The sequence below is a fragment of the Cherax quadricarinatus genome, chromosome 3 (assembly GCF_038502225.1).
Source record: "Cherax quadricarinatus isolate ZL_2023a chromosome 3, ASM3850222v1, whole genome shotgun sequence".
Classification (NCBI taxonomy): domain Eukaryota; kingdom Metazoa; phylum Arthropoda; class Malacostraca; order Decapoda; family Parastacidae; genus Cherax; species Cherax quadricarinatus.
In genome coordinates, this window is record NC_091294.1 from 79,433,881 (window position 1) to 79,455,785 (window position 21,905).

General features: G+C 45.4%; 1 protein-coding gene across 7 annotated transcripts in view; it reads left to right on the top strand.

The window, feature by feature from the left end:
- Hipk (Homeodomain interacting protein kinase) overlaps positions 1–21,905 on the top strand; it is a 160,087-nt gene that overhangs the window by 116,752 nt on the left and 21,430 nt on the right. For 6 of the 7 annotated variants that reach the window (XM_070092989.1, XM_070092967.1, XM_070092978.1 and 3 more), the window contains one exon: positions 610–3,338. The exons of the other annotated variant lie outside the window; for it this stretch is intronic. In XM_070092989.1, the coding sequence (XP_069949090.1) occupies positions 610–805 (196 nt within the window). In that variant the 3' untranslated portion in view covers positions 806–3,338. Of the gene's footprint in view, positions 1–609; positions 3,339–21,905 lie in introns of those variants that run through there. 7 annotated transcript variants of the gene reach the window in all.

The window sequence follows — 21,905 nt, forward strand, 5'->3', positions numbered from 1 at the left end:
TCATGCAGTATTGTAATAATTGTATAAATAATATCAATGAATGCATGTTAGACCTGCCAGTTGACATGTATTGGACGACGGACGTGATTTGTTTACTCTTCAACATCGGCAAAAATCGAACATTTCCGCTACTTTGAGCTCATTTTCAAGCTATTTTGAGTCCTCAAAACCTTCAGAATCATCTCTATTTCTGTAATATATCTTCCACTTTGTCAAATGAGACCAAGAAACTGAGAATACACCCATAAGAACCATATAAAAATACACCATAAATTTGCTGTTTTAAATAAAAAACAGCTATTTTCCCCTCATTATGCACTGTGTGCTGCAGGATTTATTTTATATGGTGCACACTTACTGCATTGACCCATTCTATCATATTTAGTCCCAAATTCTCTGCTCACAGCTTGTCTGAGTAAGCTGAGCTCATCATGTAGAACAACGGCACAGACCCTGGCTTCAAAGCCGTAGAACTACAGTACGGACCCAGGGTTAAGCCTCCCTGTTTGGTGGGACATGGCCATTCTCTTAAAAATAGAGGACATGTATTGGATATTATTTAAAGTACAAGTTAAGACATTGTTGATAATGTGTTTTGCTTGCTTTCAGAGGCGCGTTGCCACCACCCGCTCACCACAGCAATGGGCGTGCCGTGCTGGCCGCACCGCCCGCCCACCCGCTTCCCGCCCACATGCAACCAACGGCTGTGTTCCCCACACACCCACAAGTGGCGCCGCCGTACAATGCATACACGGCGCTCTCCCCTGCCAAGAGCCAGTACCAGAGCATCTGGTTCTCCGAATAGAAGAAACTTCTCGTCTGTCCGCCGTCAAAGAATAGAAATGGCCCAGAAGTTGAGCTGGAAATAAATTTTTTGGTAACCCCCTCAAGAATTGTAGAATTGAAAGGTGGATAGTGAGGGGAAAGAAGGGGTCTAGTGTAGGCCTGACCCTCACCACCTTCTCTACATTTTAACAAAGAGCTGCCTTACTACAAACATCACCATTACAAAAAAAATGGCATCATGGGCCTGCTAGATTTTGACTAGAAAAATGGGAAACGATAAATGCCAGGAGGAAATAGTCATTATTGTTCGTGCCAAGTGTCAGGGTTGACAGTGACTAAGTGTTTAACAAAAGTAGTAAATATGAGAGTGTTATAAATCTCCATAGGTGCAAAGCTCTTTGATATAATTACTGCCCTGTGATTACTGATTGGGGGCCAATATAGAGTTTTTGAGTTGATTGTTCTCTTAACATGACTCAAGGATCAGTATGGGCCCCAGAGTTGTGTGTAGAACTAGTGCATGTGCGCTGGAGCGCGCCCTCAGCATCTTAACCGTACATCGGCCGTCCCTGGGGCGGTGATATTCATCAGCATATTGTTGATGAGTAAGAGAACTAGTTATCACTTTTTATTGTATATTATGGTTTGTGTGCGAGCCTTGAATGGTAGGAGCGCCGCTCTTGAAGGATGGACACTGTGTGCGCGCTGGCCACTTTGGTTCACCAAAGTGGCCACATTTTTAAACTTTTAAGTCGGCCAAAGAAGTTCTAAGTTTGTTTTGTGTTGAACTTGATAAATCTTATCAAGTGTAAGATTTTAGTTGAAACTCCAAGTGTTAATTCTGTGAAGGTTAGCCACTAAGGATATTGGTTAATAAATGCCACGAACTGTATCTTCAGTCAAGTAGGCCTAACAATATGCAGTTATACAGGTGTATATTTATTTTGTGTTTTACCCAGTCTAAATACGTTTGATATGTTTTAAAGGGATACAAGGGGCTTGACAGTGGTCTGTAGTAGATGTTTTAGCACGAGTAGTCTTGTGTTTATAGCCGACGAAGCCGAGGGTCTCGGCGCCGTGTGGTCGAGCCCGTCTTCCCGTCCACAAAGCAAGGGAAGGCGGGGCGGCGGCGGTGCAGCGCTCGCCGGCACGGTGCACCGTGTTTGGTGTTTGTTCGCAGGTTTGTTTGATCTCCATTAACATATACGCTTTCTTGGACTTCTTCCCTATGTGTAAAGATGTTATTTATGTCCAGCGTGTGAGGACCTTCTCTTTTTATCTTGAAACATCCTCTGTATGGTATTTGTGGCGGTCTCTGGACCAGGGTCTCCTGACTGTGGTCTCTGAACTGTGGTCTCCGGACCGTGGTCTCCAGACCGAGATCTCCTGACTGGTCTCTGGACTGTGGTCTCTGGACCATGGTCTCTGGACTGTGGTCTCTGGACCATAGTCTCCAGACTGAAGTCTCCTGACTGTGGTCTTGTGATTGTGGCCTCCTGACTGTAGCCTTCTGACTGTGGCCTCCTGACTGTGGTCTTCTGACTGTGGTCTCCTGGCTGTGGTCTTCTGGCTGTGGTCTGTGGACTGAGGTTTCCTGACTGTGGTCTCTGGACTGAGGTCTCCTGACTTTGGTCTCTGGACTGAGGTCTCCTGACTGTGGTCTCTGGACCTAGGTCTCCTGACTGTGGTCTCTGGACCCAGGTCTCCTGACTGTGGTCTCTGGACCCAGGTCTCCTGACTGTGGTCTCTGGACCCAGGTCTCCTGACTGTGGTCTCTGGACCCAGGTCTCCTGGCTGTGGTCTCTGGACCCAGGTCTCCTGACTGTGGTCTCTGGGCCCAGGTTTCCTGACTATGGTCTCTGAACCCTGGTCTCCTGACTGTGGTCTCTGGGCCCAGGTCTCCTGACTGTGGTCTCTGGAGCTAGGTCTCCTGACTATGGTCTCTGGACCGAGGTCTTCTGACTGTGATTTCTGGACCGAGGTCTCCTGATTGTGGTTTCTGGACCCAGGTCTACTGAGTGTAGTCTCCAGACCCAGGTCTCCAGGACTGAGGTCTCCGGGACCAAGGTCTCCGGGACCAAGGTCTCCTGACTGTGATCTCCGGACCAAGGTCTCCAGACCCAGGTCTCCTGACTGTGGTCTCTGAACCAAGGTCTCCGGACTGAGGTCTCTGGGCCGTGGTCTCCGTGGGTAGCAGGAGAGACTATTACACACATGGGCTAAGTGCTGACCCCCATCACCTGCCTCTCTTAACCTCCACTGTGACTTCTCTCATGGCAAGATTTTTTTTATTAAGACACCAACCCAAAATAGAAGAAAGACTTTGACTGTCACTCACACCGTTATTGTCTTGCCAGAGGCTTGCTGGTTCAGTAAGTCCTCAACTTACAAACACATTGTGGACCTCCTGTATTGTGCATAATAATGATTTTATTATACACAATAATGATATAATATTGATATTATACACAATACAGAAGATTCTCAATGTGTAAGTCAAGGACTTACTCTACTAGAGAGGGATTGAGTGAGTGATGGTGAAGGTGTGTCTTCTTGGGGGTCACCTTGCCTTGGTGACAAACATCTGATGTGTTAGTAAACATGTTTCTTGTAGAGTTGCGAGTGTTGCAATATTTTTGATTGACTTTTTTTTTCTTCTTCTTTTAAAGTCTTTTAGAATATTTTTATTGTTTAAGTTCAAGATATAAGAAAGTTTGATAATTCTGAAAGTTTGTACTTTTATCACAAAAAGAAATGAATGGTATAGGACTTTTAGGCCTGAGAAGTAATGGAGTCGGCATTGATAGTAACTGAAAAATTAGACACGTGCAGCATCTGCAACGTGCAGATGTTGCACACGTGTTTAATTCTCCATGTTGTGGGTATTATATACCATTCATACACATTGCTAGTGACTACTTCAGTGAGGAGAGAGGATGGGGGGGGCAGCCATGCCTATCTTTTTTTTTTATCTTAGACCTAGACATGTAGGGTGGTGGTCAGATCTACAGCTGCTGTAGATGTTGGCTGCGACCTTGTATGTAGGGGGCAGCAGTAGCCAAGGTCGTCTCCAGGTTATGACGACCCACGTGATGCAGGGTGTGTTCTGAGGTTATCTACACCAGACACTTCATAAACAAATGCCCAGTTATTTTCAGTCGACATTTTTTGCCATTCGGACATTTTTAGTTTAGAATTTTTGTAAGTTAGAAACTAGACGTTATCCTTGGAGAGCAGATCATGTGTTGACTGTACATAAGTAGCTTAGTGACCTTGTGCGTGCTTGGTGTGAAGCACAGCATTGTGCGTGTGATTACACAAGTCTGACTATCTCATTGTCCTCATGAAATGTCCTGGTGGTAAATTGAATAATTGTCCTCTTTAAATTGATTAATAATGTTGAAATAATTGCCCTTGATTCAGGTTAAGATACCTCAGTTCACTCCTGGCCCCAAGAATGGAACTGGGTTAGTAAGAATCTGTGAGACTGACCATTGGAACACTGTACACAAATCATCAATTTGGTCCAGTAGAGGTTATCACTAGTTTTGGTGCTGGTTATCAGCACCTTTATAACAGCCCTCAACATGTGATGTTTGTATTTAGAGTGCCTAAGCTCTAGTATTTTAGCATATATAACATATAGACAAGGTTGATTGTTGGGTAATGTGTCACCAGGTGACTCTCTCTCTCTCTCTCAATGTCAGTGTAGGGGAGGGCCCTGCATGTACACTACCTATTTTCGGTGTTATGTTTTCATTGGCCATTGTTCGTTACATTCCACGTGCTGGTGATTGTCACCGATGTGTGGAATGATGCCCTAAATTGGAAGCCAACAAAAGTGCAGAACACTGAAAACAGGTGGTGTACATACTGGTCTCTCCTTTATTGTAAAGTAAATGCCAACCCTGAGGAGTCAGCCCATGTCTCCTAGCCTCTGGCCCAATGAATGGAGAGGTTAGCATCTGGGTGTATCACACCCAGCACCGTGATTGTTTGTGGTTCAGAGAATAATGTAACATTGTCGCCAATGTTAGTTCTTGCCTCACAAAACACTAAGAGAGTTCATCAGCAAGCACAACGTGTAGTACATTGAGGTAGCACATGGACGTAGTACACAAAAAGATATGAGTGTATCTACTTCATATTTTCTCTTTGAAAGTGTAAATACCTCGTGAGTGTACATTTTGGGTCATTAAAGGTGTAAAACTTGTAAGATAAATTGTACGTGTATTTAATGATACTAGGTATTACAAATATCCTCAGTGTTTCTAAACAATCTTGTTAGTATTCTAACATCACATTGTCACGCTAAAAACATTTATATTTTCCTGACTCCATTCTAGATTCTCCAGTTTGTGTAGCTGTGATTCAGTGACCTTACTGCTTACAAAGACTTTTCTACTTATTTGGTGACTTCAGATGAAACTGTGCTCAGATTGTCACTTTGACTATCAGGATTAGTACTTAGTAGTACTAGTACTATCTGTACAGAGTACTAGTACTGTGTCTAGTGTGTTGGAGAGCACTAGCACTATCTTCAGTGTGTTTGAGATACCTATACTACCTTCAGTGTGCTGGATAGTACTAATCGGTCTCAGTGTGTTGATAGTACCACTACGACCCTTCCCACCTGACCTACTACTTCTACCTGCATTACTGTTTTCATAGTTCTCTCAGATATTGTGTCCAGTTTGTTGAAGTCACTTTTATGCTATGTAGATAGCAGGGTTGGGCTTTAAGCACCTATAGGCAGCCAAGATCCCAGAGCCTTAGGCCTGGCTTCCAGATTGCAGTAACTTCCCAAAGCTGCTGATGGCTTAACTCACTTATAGGCAGCCAGGATCCTAGAGTCTTAGGGCCTGGTTTCCGATTGCCGAATCTGGAAGTCGTGGCTGGATGGGCTTGAACTCCACTGATGATGTTATGGATCTGTGAGCGCTTGACATTTTTTCCATGTGCCCCGCTTATGTGATTATGAGCTCATTACATCTTGAAACTGTAGGTTGAGAAACGGAACACTGTGGTGTTCTAATAGGTGGTGGCCTGTGGGTTGACACGTTGATGTGTGTGTCCGGCCAGCCCATGCCAGCAGGCGCTACCATGTCATTTCTGAAGGCCGCTGCACCGACTTGCTCCGAGGAATTCGCGATGCTTGTTGATGGGGTAGGGTGATTGTGCGTGTGTTTTTTGTATGAGTGCATGGTAGTGAGTGCATGTTTATACTTGAGTATGTGAGGAGTGTGTGCAGATGCAAGGAACTTGAATGCATATGTGTGTGTGAGGTGTTTGTACATACGCAGCATGCAGCATTGATGCATGCATAACAGTGTATTACTGTATGTGTATGAGCGATAAACATAGTGCACTATACACACCCGATAGTCACCCTATTATGACCCAGGTTTTAGTTCCTAGTTTGTTAGGATGTCAGCAGCATACTAGGATAGTTTTAAGGATCTTCTTTGCTGCCTATCATTTTATTATCCTTGCCATTTTTGGATTTTGGAGGGTTCTTATTAGTGGAAGTGTTTCCACAAGACCATTTAGTAGTATATTATTTGTGTCGGAATTTGAGATATGTATAATTATTAGTAATAATTGGGACTTTTTAAATGGAAATTATTTGTATGATTTCCAGTGTATGGTTTTACTTGCACTTTTATTAATTCTGATATTTCTTATATACTGCCTACTCCCATTTATTGTGTGTATGATTAGCCTTTTATCAGACTCCTCTAGTTACCCGATCTTCTCACAAATGCGGTTGAAAACGATGAATGGAAATTGAGTAGTAGGTACAGCAAACTTATATAAGCAGACTTGTTTTATTACTTAATGAGTTATTGTACACGGATAACCTCCCGCATCAGTCTCATTATATGAAGGGGGCGATTGTACTACGTAATAACTGTCCTGCAATATTCAATTTCTGTTGGCATTGTACTGAATACGTTGAAAGAGTGCAGTGGAAATTATGCATTTCCCCCCACACACTTCCAGTTTTGTGATTGACTTGGTCAATCACACAGATTATAGTGGAGCTTTATAAGAGGTACGACTTTATTGATGACATTGTAGCCTGGGGATTGTTGACCAGTGTTGCTGTTGCCGCAACTCTGTTGTATTCTTGTGTTGCTCTTCACATGCACTTGCAACACCTGAAATACACTCTACCTTGTAAGTCACTTGTTTTAAGTCTGCATCAAAATCTATCTTCACGCTACACTGGCAAGATTGTACTTCTTTGCAACACTGACTTTTATTGTTGCCACAACACTGGTAAGTCTGTGTACCTTTGTAACACTGACTTTTATTGTTGCAGCAACATCAGCAAGTCATTGTACCTTTGTAACACTGACTTTTATTGTTTTAGCAACATCAGCAAGTCAGTGTACCTTTGTAACACTGACTTTTATTGTTGCAGCAACATCAGCAAGTCAGTGTACCTTTGCAACAATATTGATATAGTTTCACAACAACACTGTGCAAGACAGTGTACCTTTAGGCCTAGTAATGCAGTTGCATTGAACATCCAGTGTCTTGAACAAATGACACAGCCCCACATGCTTTCAGTTATATGGAGAGGCGTGCCGGATTATTAGCACACCGAAAATTTAATATTTGTGTTTAGGCCTATTACATCATTAGGAAATGTTGAATGAATGATTCAGTTATGGTGGAACAAGAATGAATACATGAATGACTATGGTAAATGAACACTTGTCAGTGTTCAGTAATGACACATGGACACCAGAACACAGGAAGCTGATGTGTATATTTTGACCATCTTGGTCATCTGGTGAAGAGGACCCAAAATGGGCCAAAAGGATGCACACACCCAACCTCCTGTGTTTCCTGCCCTTTGTTACTGCTGAGTTCTACGACTCATGAAATCATAATAGCACCAGTGCAAACAAACTCGTGGGTTAAAATCCCATTTGTGGTTTGCTGCTATTGAATATTGAATATGTACATGTGTTCACATGTTTAATATCCTAGTGTACCTATAGGCCTCAGTTACAAGAGCAAGCTCAGTTATTATCAGCACGTATAAGTACAAATAGTGTATGTACGTTGTCAATACAGTTCCATCTTTAATCTATCAACCATCTTATGCTTGAAAATATGTGTCAAATATATTAATAAACAACAATCAGTAAATAACTAGTGTCACTGAACATAAACAACAATTAACTAAGTTTTTTTACCAAGTCGGTTGCCTCTCATCGAGGCAGGGTGACCCACTGCAGCAGTGGGTGACTCCACTGAGGCAGTGTGACCTAACGAGGCAGGGTGACTCCATGCATCGAGGCAGGTGACTCCACCGAGGCAGGGTGACTCCACTCCAGGCAGGGGCACCACCGAGGCAGGGGTGACTCCATCGAGCAGGGTGGACTCCACCGAGGCAGGGTGACCATCGAGGCAGGTGACCACCGAGGCAGTGGGTGATCGCACGAGCAGGGTGACTCCACCCAGTGGGTGACCCACCGAGGCAGGTGACCCACCGAGGCAGTGGGTGATCTGATCGAGGCAGTGGGCAGACCCACTGGCAGGTGACTCAGTATCGAGGCAGGTGACTCATCGAGGCAGGTGATCATCGAGGCAGGTGAGATCACCGGGAGGGTAGGTGGACCCACCGAGGCAGGGGTGACCTAACGAGGCAGGTGACTGACCGAGGCAGGTGACTCCACCGAGGCGGGTGACTCCACCGAGGCAGGGTGACCTGCACCGAGGCAGGTGGACCTAAAAGAAAGAAAATCCCAAAAGAAAATACTTCATCATCATTCAACACTCCTCACCACACTCACATAATCACTGCTTTGCAGAGGTGCCTAGAACACAACAGTTTAGGGAAGATATACCAGTATTAAAAAGTCAGTAAATGAACATAAGTTAGGGACTTGTTGCCTTCATATGTTAGTAATTATTTATGTTTCATCTTCAGTTATTGTTGCAGCATCAACATGCTGAAATATCCTGGGTTGAACCATCGTAAAGCCAAATTATTCTAAGTTAAATCATCATAAACTTGAAATACCCAAAGTCAGAGTTATGTTGTTGTCACATGTCAGCAGGTGATCAGTGATGCTCAAGTGCCAGCAGGGCTCTGGAGTGATGCTGCCAAGGCACAGCAGGCAAATAGTGATGCCACCGCGTCAGCAGGTGGCTCTGGGGTGATGCTGCCGCGTCAGCAGGTGACTTCAGCGGCGCTGCGCGTCAGCAGGCACTGTGCGATGCTGCCGCCGCGCCAGCAGGTGGCTCTAGCATGCGCTGCCGCGTCGCAGGTGACTTGGGTGATGCCGCCGCGCGCAGTAGGCGGCTCTAGTGATGCTGCCGCGCCGCAGGTGACTTTGGTGATGCTGCCACGCGCCAGCAGGCGGCTCAGTGATGCCGCGTCAGCAGTGGTCAGGTGACGCGCCGCGCGTCAGCAGGTGATCAGTGATGCTGCCACGCGTCAGCAGGCACTGGGGTGATGTTGGGCGCCATGGTGATTGGGGTGATGCTGCCAAGTGTCAGCAGGATGAGGATGCTGCCATTATTTTCAATGCCATTGTTAATAATGACAACTTAACAACATCTACCTTGTCACCTACTTCATAATAGTGATCCCATCAACCTTTCATGATAGGATACCATCTAATCCTTTACTGTGATGGTAAGCTATCTTAACCTTTGTGATAGTATTATTCAACCAGATGATAGTGTTATCTAACCTCCTTCTCCTGTATACATTACTAAATACAGTGGACCCTCTGCCTACGATATTAATTCATTCCAGAAGTCTGTCTGCAGTCATAATGAGCAACGTTCCTATAAGGAATATTGTAAATCATCTATCCGTTTCAGACCTCAAAAATATACTGCATAAAAGCACTTATAAAATATGATTTACATAATTGTTCGCTGGGGAGCTGATCAAGGTGGGGGGTCCACTGTATGAGAAACTTCTTGCATTTTTAGGTCACCGCCTGAGTGGGATGCAGCTGGTTCATTGAAAAACAAAAGTAGTCTATCTTGTCAGTAATGTACCTAATTTAACCCTTTTTGCTATGTTTTTTATCTATTTTTATGAAAATATGATGATTACAGTTTCTGTAAGATAATTAGTATTGACAGTGGATTGGGCAGATAGGGTGGTTTATAAGGACCTGCCTAGTATGGACTAGTAGGCCTTCTGCAGCAGTTCCTCTGTGTTATGTGAAAAATAATAAACAAATTCAGCAAACGACATTGTCAAATATGTTTAAACGTGAACAAGCAACCATATAATTATACAGTAGTACTCTCAGTATCCTGGGTGATACTTTCTAAGAACTCACTATGATAGTAGCCGCACCATACAGCAGTGCCCGCATCCTGGTTATACCTTCCAAGAACAATCCATGGATACCAGAAACCATGGATAGTAGCTAATCACCACACAGTAGTGCTCTATCCGCTGATAATTTCAAGAAATAAATCCATGGATACCAGGAAACTATGGATAGTAGCCATCACCATACAGTAGTGCTCTGCATCCTCATGAGACACTTTTCCAAGAACAAATCCATGGATACCAGGAATCACGGATAGTAGCCATCACCATACAGTAGTGCTCCGATCTCAAGGATACCTTCCCAAGAACAAACTATGAGCAGAGAAACTGTGGATAGACAAGAATGATATGCATATATATGGTTTTGCATAACATGCCATGAGAAAGTATGTTTGATAAATTCATAACAGTAAGTCTAGAATTATCATTTTATCACTGATGGGAAACACTTTGCCAGCTTCTACTCTTGAACAACTGTCACCACCAATGCTTGTGGTCACATATTGATAAGAGCTAATGCGGCAAACTGTAATAAGTGGAACATTGGAAAGGAATCCATGCTAAGGGGGTGCTACTGGTAGTGTTCACTGTTCACTTGGACCACTAAATACAGCATATGACCATCTGAGTTCGAACATTCATCAGTCTATAAACACTACAACACTTGTAAAAGCACACTAGTGCCGTTATGTAACACTCTGTGTTCAATATATCACCAAACTGTGTTCCATCTTGTCTGCCCAGCAATAAATTCTCATGTGCTACGGAATGCTAAAACCCATACATGTGAGATTTTTCTGTACGTGACTGCCCTCTGCAATGTTGCTTGTATAGGTTCAATGTTGCTTTGTCAGGTTATAGTGATCTTCTGTCTACCTAGAATCACTCTACTGTCTTTGACTACTGTCTACCTAGAATCACTTCCCGTCTTGACTACTGTTCACCAGGAACTACCTCCTGCCTTGACTAGTCTGTCCACCCAACTACTCCGTCCTCTGGATCACTGCCCACCCAGAACTACCACTGTCTTGACCACTGTCTACCCAGGACCTCTTCAAGGGGGGCTCCTTGGCGTGGTGAAGAGGCTCTTGGTCTGAGGAATTAGCCCTGTCGGTCTTCTTCCTCAGACCGAACCTAATTACCCCCCATTCTCCCCTCCCCTATCCCATCCTCCCCATCCTCCCCTTTTTCCATTCCTCCTCCTCCTCCTCACCCCTCCCTTTTGCCCTTCCTCTTTTTAGCCTTCGTGATTTCTCCCACAGGCGCGCTAGTTCCTAGGTAGGGGAAAGGACACCGGGGTCGATCCCATTCCGTTGAGGTTTCTTGGCGGTGGCGTAGTTTGCCGTGGAATCTGGATTGCCTAGGGATGTCCCGATCCCTCTCCGGTATCCCGGAGTAGCTTTGGGTGTCTTTTGGGCGACGGGTGTATCTCTGGAAGCCACCTTTCGGATTCCGGGGGTGGTGGCTGAAGGAGGTATGCTTTGTGGCGGATATCCGGCCGCCCTCTCTTTTGTCCACCGAGGTAGCTCGGCAGATGTGAGGTTGCTATCCCGGATTGCTGGTTTACTGGCATGAAGGGTAGGGTATGGCACGGGTTCCATGCTGCATCTGCGCTACTAGCGGTGTCGAGTCCTCTTGGGCGCGGAGGGAGATTTCCGGCCCTTTCATTCCTCCTGGGAACTATTCCTCCCCGCTCCCCCCTTTTTTTATTCTTTTTTTTGTTTTTATTTTCTTTTCTTCTTTCTTTTTTTTTCTTAAAAACAAAAAGCAAAGGAGTAACCTAACCATGGCAGCCCTAGTCCATGAAACCACTACCCCCGGGCCCCTTCTTGATACCGCACCCCATTCTGACCCTGCCTTGTGTTTAGACCACTCTTCGGACACTCCTGATGCCCCTGTACCTCTTGCTGGTGCTGTTTCCTCACCCGCTTCAGGTACCGGGGCTTCGACTGACTCCTTCGATTTGTCTGAACTCCGCTCTCCTTTGACTATGCTTCCGGCTTCTCCCTCTACGGTACGGCAATTTTCGAATCGCCCACCCATTTCATGCCGGACCAACTCCGGTCCTACTCCTAAACGCCAACGTCAATCTCCTGATGATGCTCCGTCGTTACCTTCCCATTCTACTCGGAAACGACCGACACGTCAAGCACTCCCTCTCCACGCTCAGTTTCGGACCACACAATGGACTAAATTCTTTACTTTAAGACCAACTTCTTCTTCTGCCTACCTTTCTGACCATAGTATTGCCAAAGCGCTCCTGCGTCATGTTGGCAGAGATATTTCATTTCACGCTCTCAAGAGCGGTACGCGCATCGTCACTGTCCAGAATGCTACCCAAGCTCATGATCTTTCTCTCCTTTCGAATATCGATACTACTCCTATCACTATTGAAAAACATCTTTCTCTCAATTCTTGTAGTGGTACTGTCATTCTGCCCCATACCATAGTCCAACAGAATTTCCAGTCATGTGGCAATGACATTTTTGAACAGCTGGAACTCCAGGATCTCCCAATCCTCAAAGTAGACACTTATGTCCTTCCTGCCCGGGGGCGGAGACGTTACCCTTGCAATGTGGCTCGTTTAACTTTTGACAGCCGAGAACTCCCGTCCTCTGTATATGTCGCGGGACATCGGTTACAAGTTCGAAAGGTGATACCTACACCGCAACAATGTAGAAATTGCTGGCGTTTTGGTCACCCAGCGAAATATTGCAGATCTATGGCCGAATGCCCAGTCTGTGGTGCCGACAACCATTCTAATACATCTTGCAGTCAACCTCCATCTTGCCTTAATTGTAATGAAGCTCACCCTTCGTACTCCCGCCGTTGCCAGGTCTACTTAAATGAACGTGAAATCCGTTGCCTCAAAGAGGCAGAAGGTCTCCCTTATGCTATGGCAGTTACTCATCTCCGCCTCCAAGGGAGACTACCCCGTGTTTCTTATTCTCGTGTTTCCAAACATCCCCCCACTTCTGGGGTCCCATCTTCTGCAGCCTCCTCTGTTGTTACCCCTCCCATAGCCATTACGGCATCTAATCCTTTTGCTGTCCTTGGCTCTGACGTCCCGACTACAACTCAGTCTGTTCTCACATCTTCGCGTCCTTCCTCACAAGCCCCAGTATCGACAAGACCTCGTACGACACCTAATACCAATCGCCCCTCTACTCAGAAGTCCAAAAAATCCACATTGCTCAAATCTTCTTTGCCCCTTCCTTCCCTTCTTCCACCTCCACACGTTACCTTTCCAGTCTCTGTACCTAGTTCTTCCCCTCTCTCTGGCTCTATTACAAGTGTGGAGATTCACCCTCCTCCTCGTACTATGCCTTCCACCCCCGTCCCCTCCCAAGTTTCTCCCTCTTCTGTCACCTCCCAGGTTTCTACCTCTTCTGTCCCCCCCCACACTTCATCTCCAGTCCCTTACACTTTTCCCTCCCCCTCTACTTTGGTACAGTCCATTACTGTCCCAATCTTTACTCACCCTCCTCCTCCTATCTCCAATATGGTTTCCCATACATCTTTGAATTCAGAAACACTTGAAGCCATTTCAGAATATATTGCAGAGACTAAACCTTCAATGGACACTGATTCACTTCCTGTTCCTTCTCTTCCCTCTCCTCCATCTTCACAACCCCATTCTTCGCAACGCTCCGTTCCTTCGCTACTTGAACATCTTCCAATGCCACCACACGTTGACTTTTCTAACCCCTCTAGTCCGTAGGTGCCTTTACCTACAGATTCCTGATATTTTCTTCATCGCCAATCATGGCCTATTTACAGTGGAATATCCGCGGCCTCAGGGGTAATCGGGGTGAGCTTCAGATGTTGCTTTCCAGGTTTTCCCCTGTTGGTGCTTGCTTACAAGAACCAAAATTACACTCGGCTGTTTTCCAACCTATCTCAGGCTATAATTTATTGTATTCTTCGGATCCTTTCTCAGATGGGACCTTTAATGAAAGTGCCCTTCTTCTACGCAATGATATTCCGTACTGTCAACTATTTGTCCATACCTCGCTGCATTACACTGCAGCCCGTATCCACTTGAATAAGTGGTTTACAATATGTTCTTTATATCTCTCTCCTTCTCGAGCATTTTCTATCCCAGACTTTGCCTTTCTTGTTTCATCCTTACCACCACCACTTCTGTTACTTGGTGATTTTAATGCCCACCATTTCCTCTGGGGGGGGTCTCATTGTGACTCACGTGGCATTCAGTTGGAGGCTTTTCTTGCCTCTCACCCCCTCCATGTTTTAAATACGGGTACTCCCACCCATTTTGATCCTCGTACTCATACTCTCTCTTGCATCGATCTATCAGTCTGCTCTTCCTCCACTGCACTAGACTTCACCTGGTCTGTTCTACCAGACTTACATGACAGCGATCATTTTCCGATCATTCTTACTTCTCCTTCCTATTCACCACCTTCCCGTAGCCCTCGCTGGCAATTTGATCGGGCAAATTGGGATCTTTACTCACACCTCACTGCTTTTAGTGAGGTTCCTTCTTCATCCTCCATTGATGAGCTCCTACACATCTTCTCGACATCAGTTTATACCGCAGCTTCTCATTCTATACCCCAAACCTCAGGCAGGCATTCTCAGAAGTGCGTGCCTTGGTGGTCTCCTGCTTGTGCTCGTGCAGTACGTTTGAAACGTGCTGCATGGGGCAGGTACCGGTACAATAGAACCGCTGAGAGACTTGTTGATTTTAAGCAGAAGCGTGCGATCGCTCGCCGTGTCATCCGTGAAGCTAAACGCACTTGTTGGCGAGACTATGTTTCCACCATCACCTCTGCTTCTTCTATGAGTGCAGTCTGGAAAAAAGTGAGGAAATTGAGTGGTAAATACTCTCCTGACCCGGCTCCTGTTCTACGGGTCACTGGTGTTGATATAGCAAACCCTCTCGACGTTGCCATTGAACTTGGCACACATCTGGTCCGTATTTCCCGAGGGCTCCATCTATGCCCCTCGTTTCTTTCCTCAAAGTCTGCCAGAGAGTTAGTACCCTTGGACTTTTCTTCTCTCGGAGAAGAACAGTATAATGTGCCTTTTACACTTCAAGAACTGGAGGCAACGCTCTCAGCTTGCCGATCATCGGCAGCTGGGCCTGATGACATTCATATTCGTATGTTACAACATTTACATCGGTCAGCCCTTGTAGTCCTCTTACACCTCTTCAATCTTATTTGGGCACAAGGAGTTCTTCCCCAGCTGTGGAAATCTGCCATTGTTCTCCCTTTCCGCAAACCGGGTACTACAGGACATGATGCCTCCCACTATCGCCCCATCGCTCTTACAAGTGCAGTTTGCAAAGTGATGGAACGCCTCGTAAATCGACGTTTAATGTGGTATTTAGAGACTCACAACAGTCTCTCCGCTAGTCAATATGGCTTTCGTAAGGGTCGTTCTACCATAGACCCCTTACTACGCTTGGATACGTATGTTCGTAATGCCTTTGCGAATAATCACTCAGTTATTGCCATATTTTTTGACCTTGAGAAGGCATATGACACAACTTGGAGGTATAATATTTTGGCCCAGGCCCATTCCTTAGGCCTCCGAGGCAATCTACCATCCTTCCTTAAGAACTTTTTAACTGACAGACATTTCCGTGTTCGAGTCAATAATGTTCTTTCCCCGGACTTCGTCCAAGCTGAAGGTGTCCCTCAGGGATGTGTTCTAAGCACAACACTTTTTCTCCTTGCTATAAATGATTTGGCCTCTGTTCTTCCACCCAATATTTGGTCATCACTCTATGTTGATGACTTCGCTATTGCTTGTGCAGGCGCTGACTGTCACCTTATTGCAGTTTCTCTCCAGCATGCGGTCGACCGTGTTTCCACTTGGGCCACCACACATGGGTTTAAATTTTCAAGTACCAAAACTCACCAAATTACTTTCACTAGACGCTCTGTTATCTCCGATCATCCTTTGTATCTCTATGGCTCCCGTATCCCCGAACGTGATACAGTCAGGTTTCTAGGCCTTCTCTTTGACCGTCGGTTAACCTGGAAACCTCACATTACCTCTCTGAAGGCAACTTGTCACAGCCGGCTAAACCTTCTTAAAACCCTTGCTCATCTTTCCTGGGGAGCTGATCGTCGAACTCTGCTTCGCCTACATTCAGCCCTCGTTTTATCGAAACTCGATTATGGTGACCAGATTTATTCCGCGGCCTCTCCTGCTACTCTCTCTAGCCTTAACTCTATCCATCACCAAGGCTTACGTTTGTGCCTTGGTGCTTTTCGCTCTTCCCCTGTTGAGAGCCTCTATACAGAAGCAAATGTTCCATCCTTGTCTGATCGCCGTGATGCCCATTGCCTTCGTTACTATGTACGCTCTCACGATCTACACAATCCTTCCATTTATAGAATGGTCACCGATATTAGTAGACATTCTTTATTCGTTCGCCGCCCCTGTTTGCTCCGTCCCTTTTCTCTTCGCCTACTTTCACTCTTGTCTTCCCTTCAGTTACCACCTTTATATGTTCATGTAGCATCTCACTTTTCCCTACCCCCCTGGGAAGTTCCAGCTGTTCGGGTCTGTTCTTTCTCACTCCCTTGCTCGAAAGCTCAACTGCCTACGGTGGCTTCCCGCTCTCTTTTTCTTGATCACTTCCACTCTCATTCTCATGCCACCGCTGTGTACACAGATGGCTCTAAGTCTTCAGACGGCGTCGGATTCGCAGCAGTGTTTCCGGACAGCGTCGTACGAGGGCATTTACTATCTTCAGCTAGCATTTTTACTGCTGAACTGTATGCCATTCTTGCAGCACTTATTCGTATCGCATCTATGCCTGTGTCATCATTTGTAGTAGTCTCAGACTCCCTTAGTGCTCTACAGGCTATACGAAAATTTGATACATCTCATCCCCTAGTTCTCCGTATCCAACTTTGGCTACGCCGTATCTCTACCAAACATAAAGATATTGTTTTTTGTTGGGTCCCTGGTCATGTCGACGTACAGGGCAATGAACAGGCAGACACTGCTGCGCGGTCAGCAGTATATGACCTACCAATTTCCTATCGAGGTGTTCCATTTCTGGACTATTTTGCTGCAATAGCTACCCACCTTCGCACCCGTTGGCAACAACGTTGGTCAACTCTGCTCGGTAACAAACTTCATTCTATTAAACCGAGCATAGGTTACTGGCCGTCTTCTTGTCATCAGTGCCGAGGTTGGGAGACCACTCTCTCCCGCCTTCGCATTGGCCACACTCGTCTTACTCATGGGTATCTCATGGAGAGGCACCCTGTTCCTCTCTGTGAGCAGTGTCAAGTTCCAGTATCGATTAGCCACATTCTGTTAGACTGCCCTCTCTATCAACGAGCACGCAGAATTTACCTCCAACGTCGTCTTCGTTCTCCTACTCTCTCTTTACCTTCCCTTCTTGCTGATGGACCCTCCTTTAATCCTGACTCTCTCATTGACTTCTTGACAACGACTGATTTACTCCACAAACTCTGATGATACTTTTCGCACTCCCCTCAGCCCTTTCTGGTTCAGTCTCTTGCTGCCCTTTACCCTTTCACCATCCACTGCCCCGCTGTTATCCGTAACCTGTTGCTCATCCATCTCCCTTTTGCCACCTGATGCCCTCGCTTCCTTCCTGCCCTGCAGCGCTGTATAGTCCTTGTGGCTTAGCGCTTCTTTTTGATTATAATAATAATAATAATGACTTGTTTCCACTCAAAAACTGATGTTTTGTTTTGATTGAAATATTGAGTTGTCACTCTAGGGTGGTAGAACATATCACTTATAAGCGAATGTTGTAATGCGACTGGCCAACCTCAGGGGTGTAGAGCTGGTGCACAACCTCTGTGTTATTGTAGAAGGATCATTAACAGTCAGATATTGTAAGAAGGATTAGTAACAATCAGATACTGTAGAAGGATCAGTAACATTCAAATATTGTAGAAGGATCAGTAACATTCAAATATTGTAGAAGGATCAGTAACATTCAAATATTGTAGAAGGATCAGTAACATTCAAATATTGTAGAAGGATCAGTAACATTCAAATATTGTAGAAGGATCAGTAACATTCAGATACTGTAGAAGGATCAGTAACATTCAAATATTGTAGAAGGATCAGTAACATTCAAATATTGTAGAAGGATCAGTAACATTCAAATATTGTAGAAGGATCAGTAACATTCAAATATTGTAGAAGGATCAGTAACATTCAAATATTGTAGAAGGATCAGTAACATTCAAATATTGTAGAAGGATCAGTAACATTCAAATATTGTAGAAGGATCAGTAACATTCAAATATTGTAGAAGGATCAGTAACATTCAGATACTGTAGAAGGATCAGTAACATTCAAATATTGTAGAAGGATCAGTAACATTCAAATATTGTAGAAGGATCAGTAACATTCAGATACTGTAGAAGGATCAGTAACATTCAAATATTGTAGAAGGATCAGTAACATTCAAATACTGTAGAAGGATCAGTAACATTCAAATATTGTAGAAGGATCAGTAACATTCAAATATTGTAGAAGGATCAGTAACATTCAAATATTGTAGAAGGATCAGTAACATTCAAATATTGTAGAAGGATCAGTAACATTCAAATATTGTAGAAGGATCAGTAACATTCAAATATTGTAGAAGGATCAGTAACATTCAGATACTGTAGAAGGATCAGTAACATTCAAATATTGTAGAAGGATCAGTAACATTCAAATATTGTAGAAGGATCAGTAACATTCAAATATTGTAGAAGGATCAGTAACATTCAAATATTGTAGAAGGATCAGTAACATTCAGATACTGTAGAAGGATCAGTAACATTCAAATATTGTAGAAGGATCAGTAACATTCAAATACTGTAGAAGGATCAGTAACATTCAAATATTGTAGAAGGATCAGTAACATTCAAATATTGTAGAAGGATCAGTAACATTCAAATATTGTAGAAGGATCACCTCTTCAAGGGGGGCTCCTTGGCGTGGTGAAGAGGCTCTTGGTCTGAGGAATTAGCCCTGTCGGTCTTCTTCCTCAGACCGAACCTAATTACCCCCCATTCTCCCCTCCCCTATCCCATCCTCCCCATCCTCCCCTTTTTCCATTCCTCCTCCTCCTCCTCACCCCTCCCTTTTGCCCTTCCTCTTTTTAGCCTTCGTGATTTCTCCCACAGGCGTGCTAGTTCCTAGGTAGGGGAAAGGACACCGGGGTCGATCCCATTCCGTTGAGGTTTCTTGGCGGTGGCGTAGTTTGCCGTGGAATCTGGATTGCCTAGGGATGTCCCGATCCCTCTCCGGTATCCCGGAGTAGCTTTGGGTGTCTTTTGGGCGACGGGTGTATCTCTGGAAGCCACCTTTCGGATTCCGGGGGTGGTGGCTGAAGGAGGTATGCTTTGTGGCGGATATCCGGCCGCCCTCTCTTTTGTCCACCGAGGTAGCTCGGCAGATGTGAGGTTGCTATCCCGGATTGCTGGTTTACTGGCATGAAGGGTAGGGTATGGCACGGGTTCCATGCTGCATCTGCGCTACTAGCGGTGTCGAGTCCTCTTGGGCGCGGAGGGAGATTTCCGGCCCTTTCATTCCTCCTGGGAACTATTCCTCCCCGCTCCCCCCTTTTTTTATTCTTTTTTTTGTTTTTATTTTCTTTTCTTCTTTCTTTTTTTTTCTTAAAAACAAAAAGCAAAGGAGTAACCTAACCATGGCAGCCCTAGTCCATGAAACTACTACCCCCGGGCCCCTTCTTGATACCGCACCCCATTCTGACCCTGCCTTGTGTTTAGACCACTCTTCGGACACTCCTGATGCCCCTGTACCTCTTGCTGGTGCTGTTTCCTCACCCGCTTCAGGTACCGGGGCTTCGACTGACTCCTTCGATTTGTCTGAACTCCGCTCTCCTTTGACTATGCTTCCGGCTTCTCCCTCTACGGTACGGCAATTTTCGAATCGCCCACCCATTTCATGCCGGACCAACTCCGGTCCTACTCCTAAACGCCAACGTCAATCTCCTGATGATGCTCCGTCGTTACCTTCCCATTCTACTCGGAAACGACCGACACGTCAAGCACTCCCTCTCCACGCTCAGTTTCGGACCACACAATGGACTAAATTCTTTACTTTAAGACCAACTTCTTCTTCTGCCTACCTTTCTGACCATAGCATTGCCAAAGCGCTCCTGCGTCATGTTGGCAGAGATATTTCATTTCACGCTCTCAAGAGCGGTACGCGCATCGTCACTGTCCAGAATGCTACCCAAGCTCATGATCTTTCTCTCCTTTCGAATATCGATACTACTCCTATCACTATTGAAAAACATCTTTCTCTCAATTCTTGTAGTGGTACTGTCATTCTGCCCCATACCATAGTCCAACAGAATTTCCAGTCATGTGGCAATGACATTTTTGAACAGCTGGAACTCCAGGATCTCCCAATCCTCAAAGTAGACACTTATGTCCTTCCTGCCCGGGGGCGGAGACGTTACCCTTGCAATGTGGCTCGTTTAACTTTTGACAGCCGAGAACTCCCGTCCTCTGTATATGTCGCGGGACATCGGTTACAAGTTCGAAAGGTGATACCTACACCGCAACAATGTAGAAATTGCTGGCGTTTTGGTCACCCAGCGAAATATTGCAGATCTATGGCCGAATGCCCAGTCTGTGGTGCCGACAACCATTCTAATACATCTTGCAGTCAACCTCCATCTTGCCTTAATTGTAATGAAGCTCACCCTTCGTACTCCCGCCGTTGCCAGGTCTACTTAAATGAACGTGAAAACCGTTGCCTCAAAGAGGCAGAAGGTCTCCCTTATGCTATGGCAGTTACTCATCTCCGCCTCCAAGGGAGACTACCCCGTGTTTCTTATTCTCGTGTTTCCAAACATCCCCCCACTTCTGGGGTCCCATCTTCTGCAGCCTCCTCTGTTGTTACCCCTCCCATAGCCATTACGGCATCTAATCCTTTTGCTGTCCTTGGCTCTGACGTCCCGACTACAACTCGGTCTGTTCTCACATCTTCGCGTCCTTCCTCACAAGCCCCAGTATCGACAAGACCTCGTACGACACCTAATACCAATCGCCCCTCTACTCAGAAGTCCAAAAAATCCACATTGCTCAAATCTTCTTTGCCCCTTCCTTCCCTTCTTCCACCTCCACACGTTACCTTTCCAGTCTCTGTACCTAGTTCTTCCCCTCTCTCTGGCTCTATTACAAGTGTGGAGATTCACCCTCCTCCTCGTACTATGCCTTCCACCCCCGTCCCCTCCCAAGTTTCTCCCTCTTCTGTCACCTCCCAGGTTTCTACCTCTTCTGTCCCCCCCCACACTTCATCTCCAGTCCCTTACACTTTTCCCTCCCCCTCTACTTTGGTACAGTCCATTACTGTCCCAATCTTTACTCACCCTCCTCCTCCTATCTCCAATATGGTTTCCCATACATCTTTGAATTCAGAAACACTTGAAGCCATTTCAGAATATATTGCAGAGACTAAACCTTCAATGGACACTGATTCACTTCCTGTTCCTTCTCTTCCCTCTCCTCCATCTTCACAACCCCATTCTTCGCAACGCTCCGTTCCTTCGCTACTTGAACATCTTCCAATGCCACCACACGTTGACTTTTCTAACCCCTCTAGTCCGTAGGTGCCTTTACCTACAGATTCCTGATATTTTCTTCATCGCCAATCATGGCCTATTTACAGTGGAATATCCGCGGCCTCAGGGGTAATCGGGGTGAGCTTCAGATGTTGCTTTCCAGGTTTTCCCCTGTTGGTGCTTGCTTACAAGAACCAAAATTACACTCGGCTGTTTTCCAACCTATCTCAGGCTATAATTTAT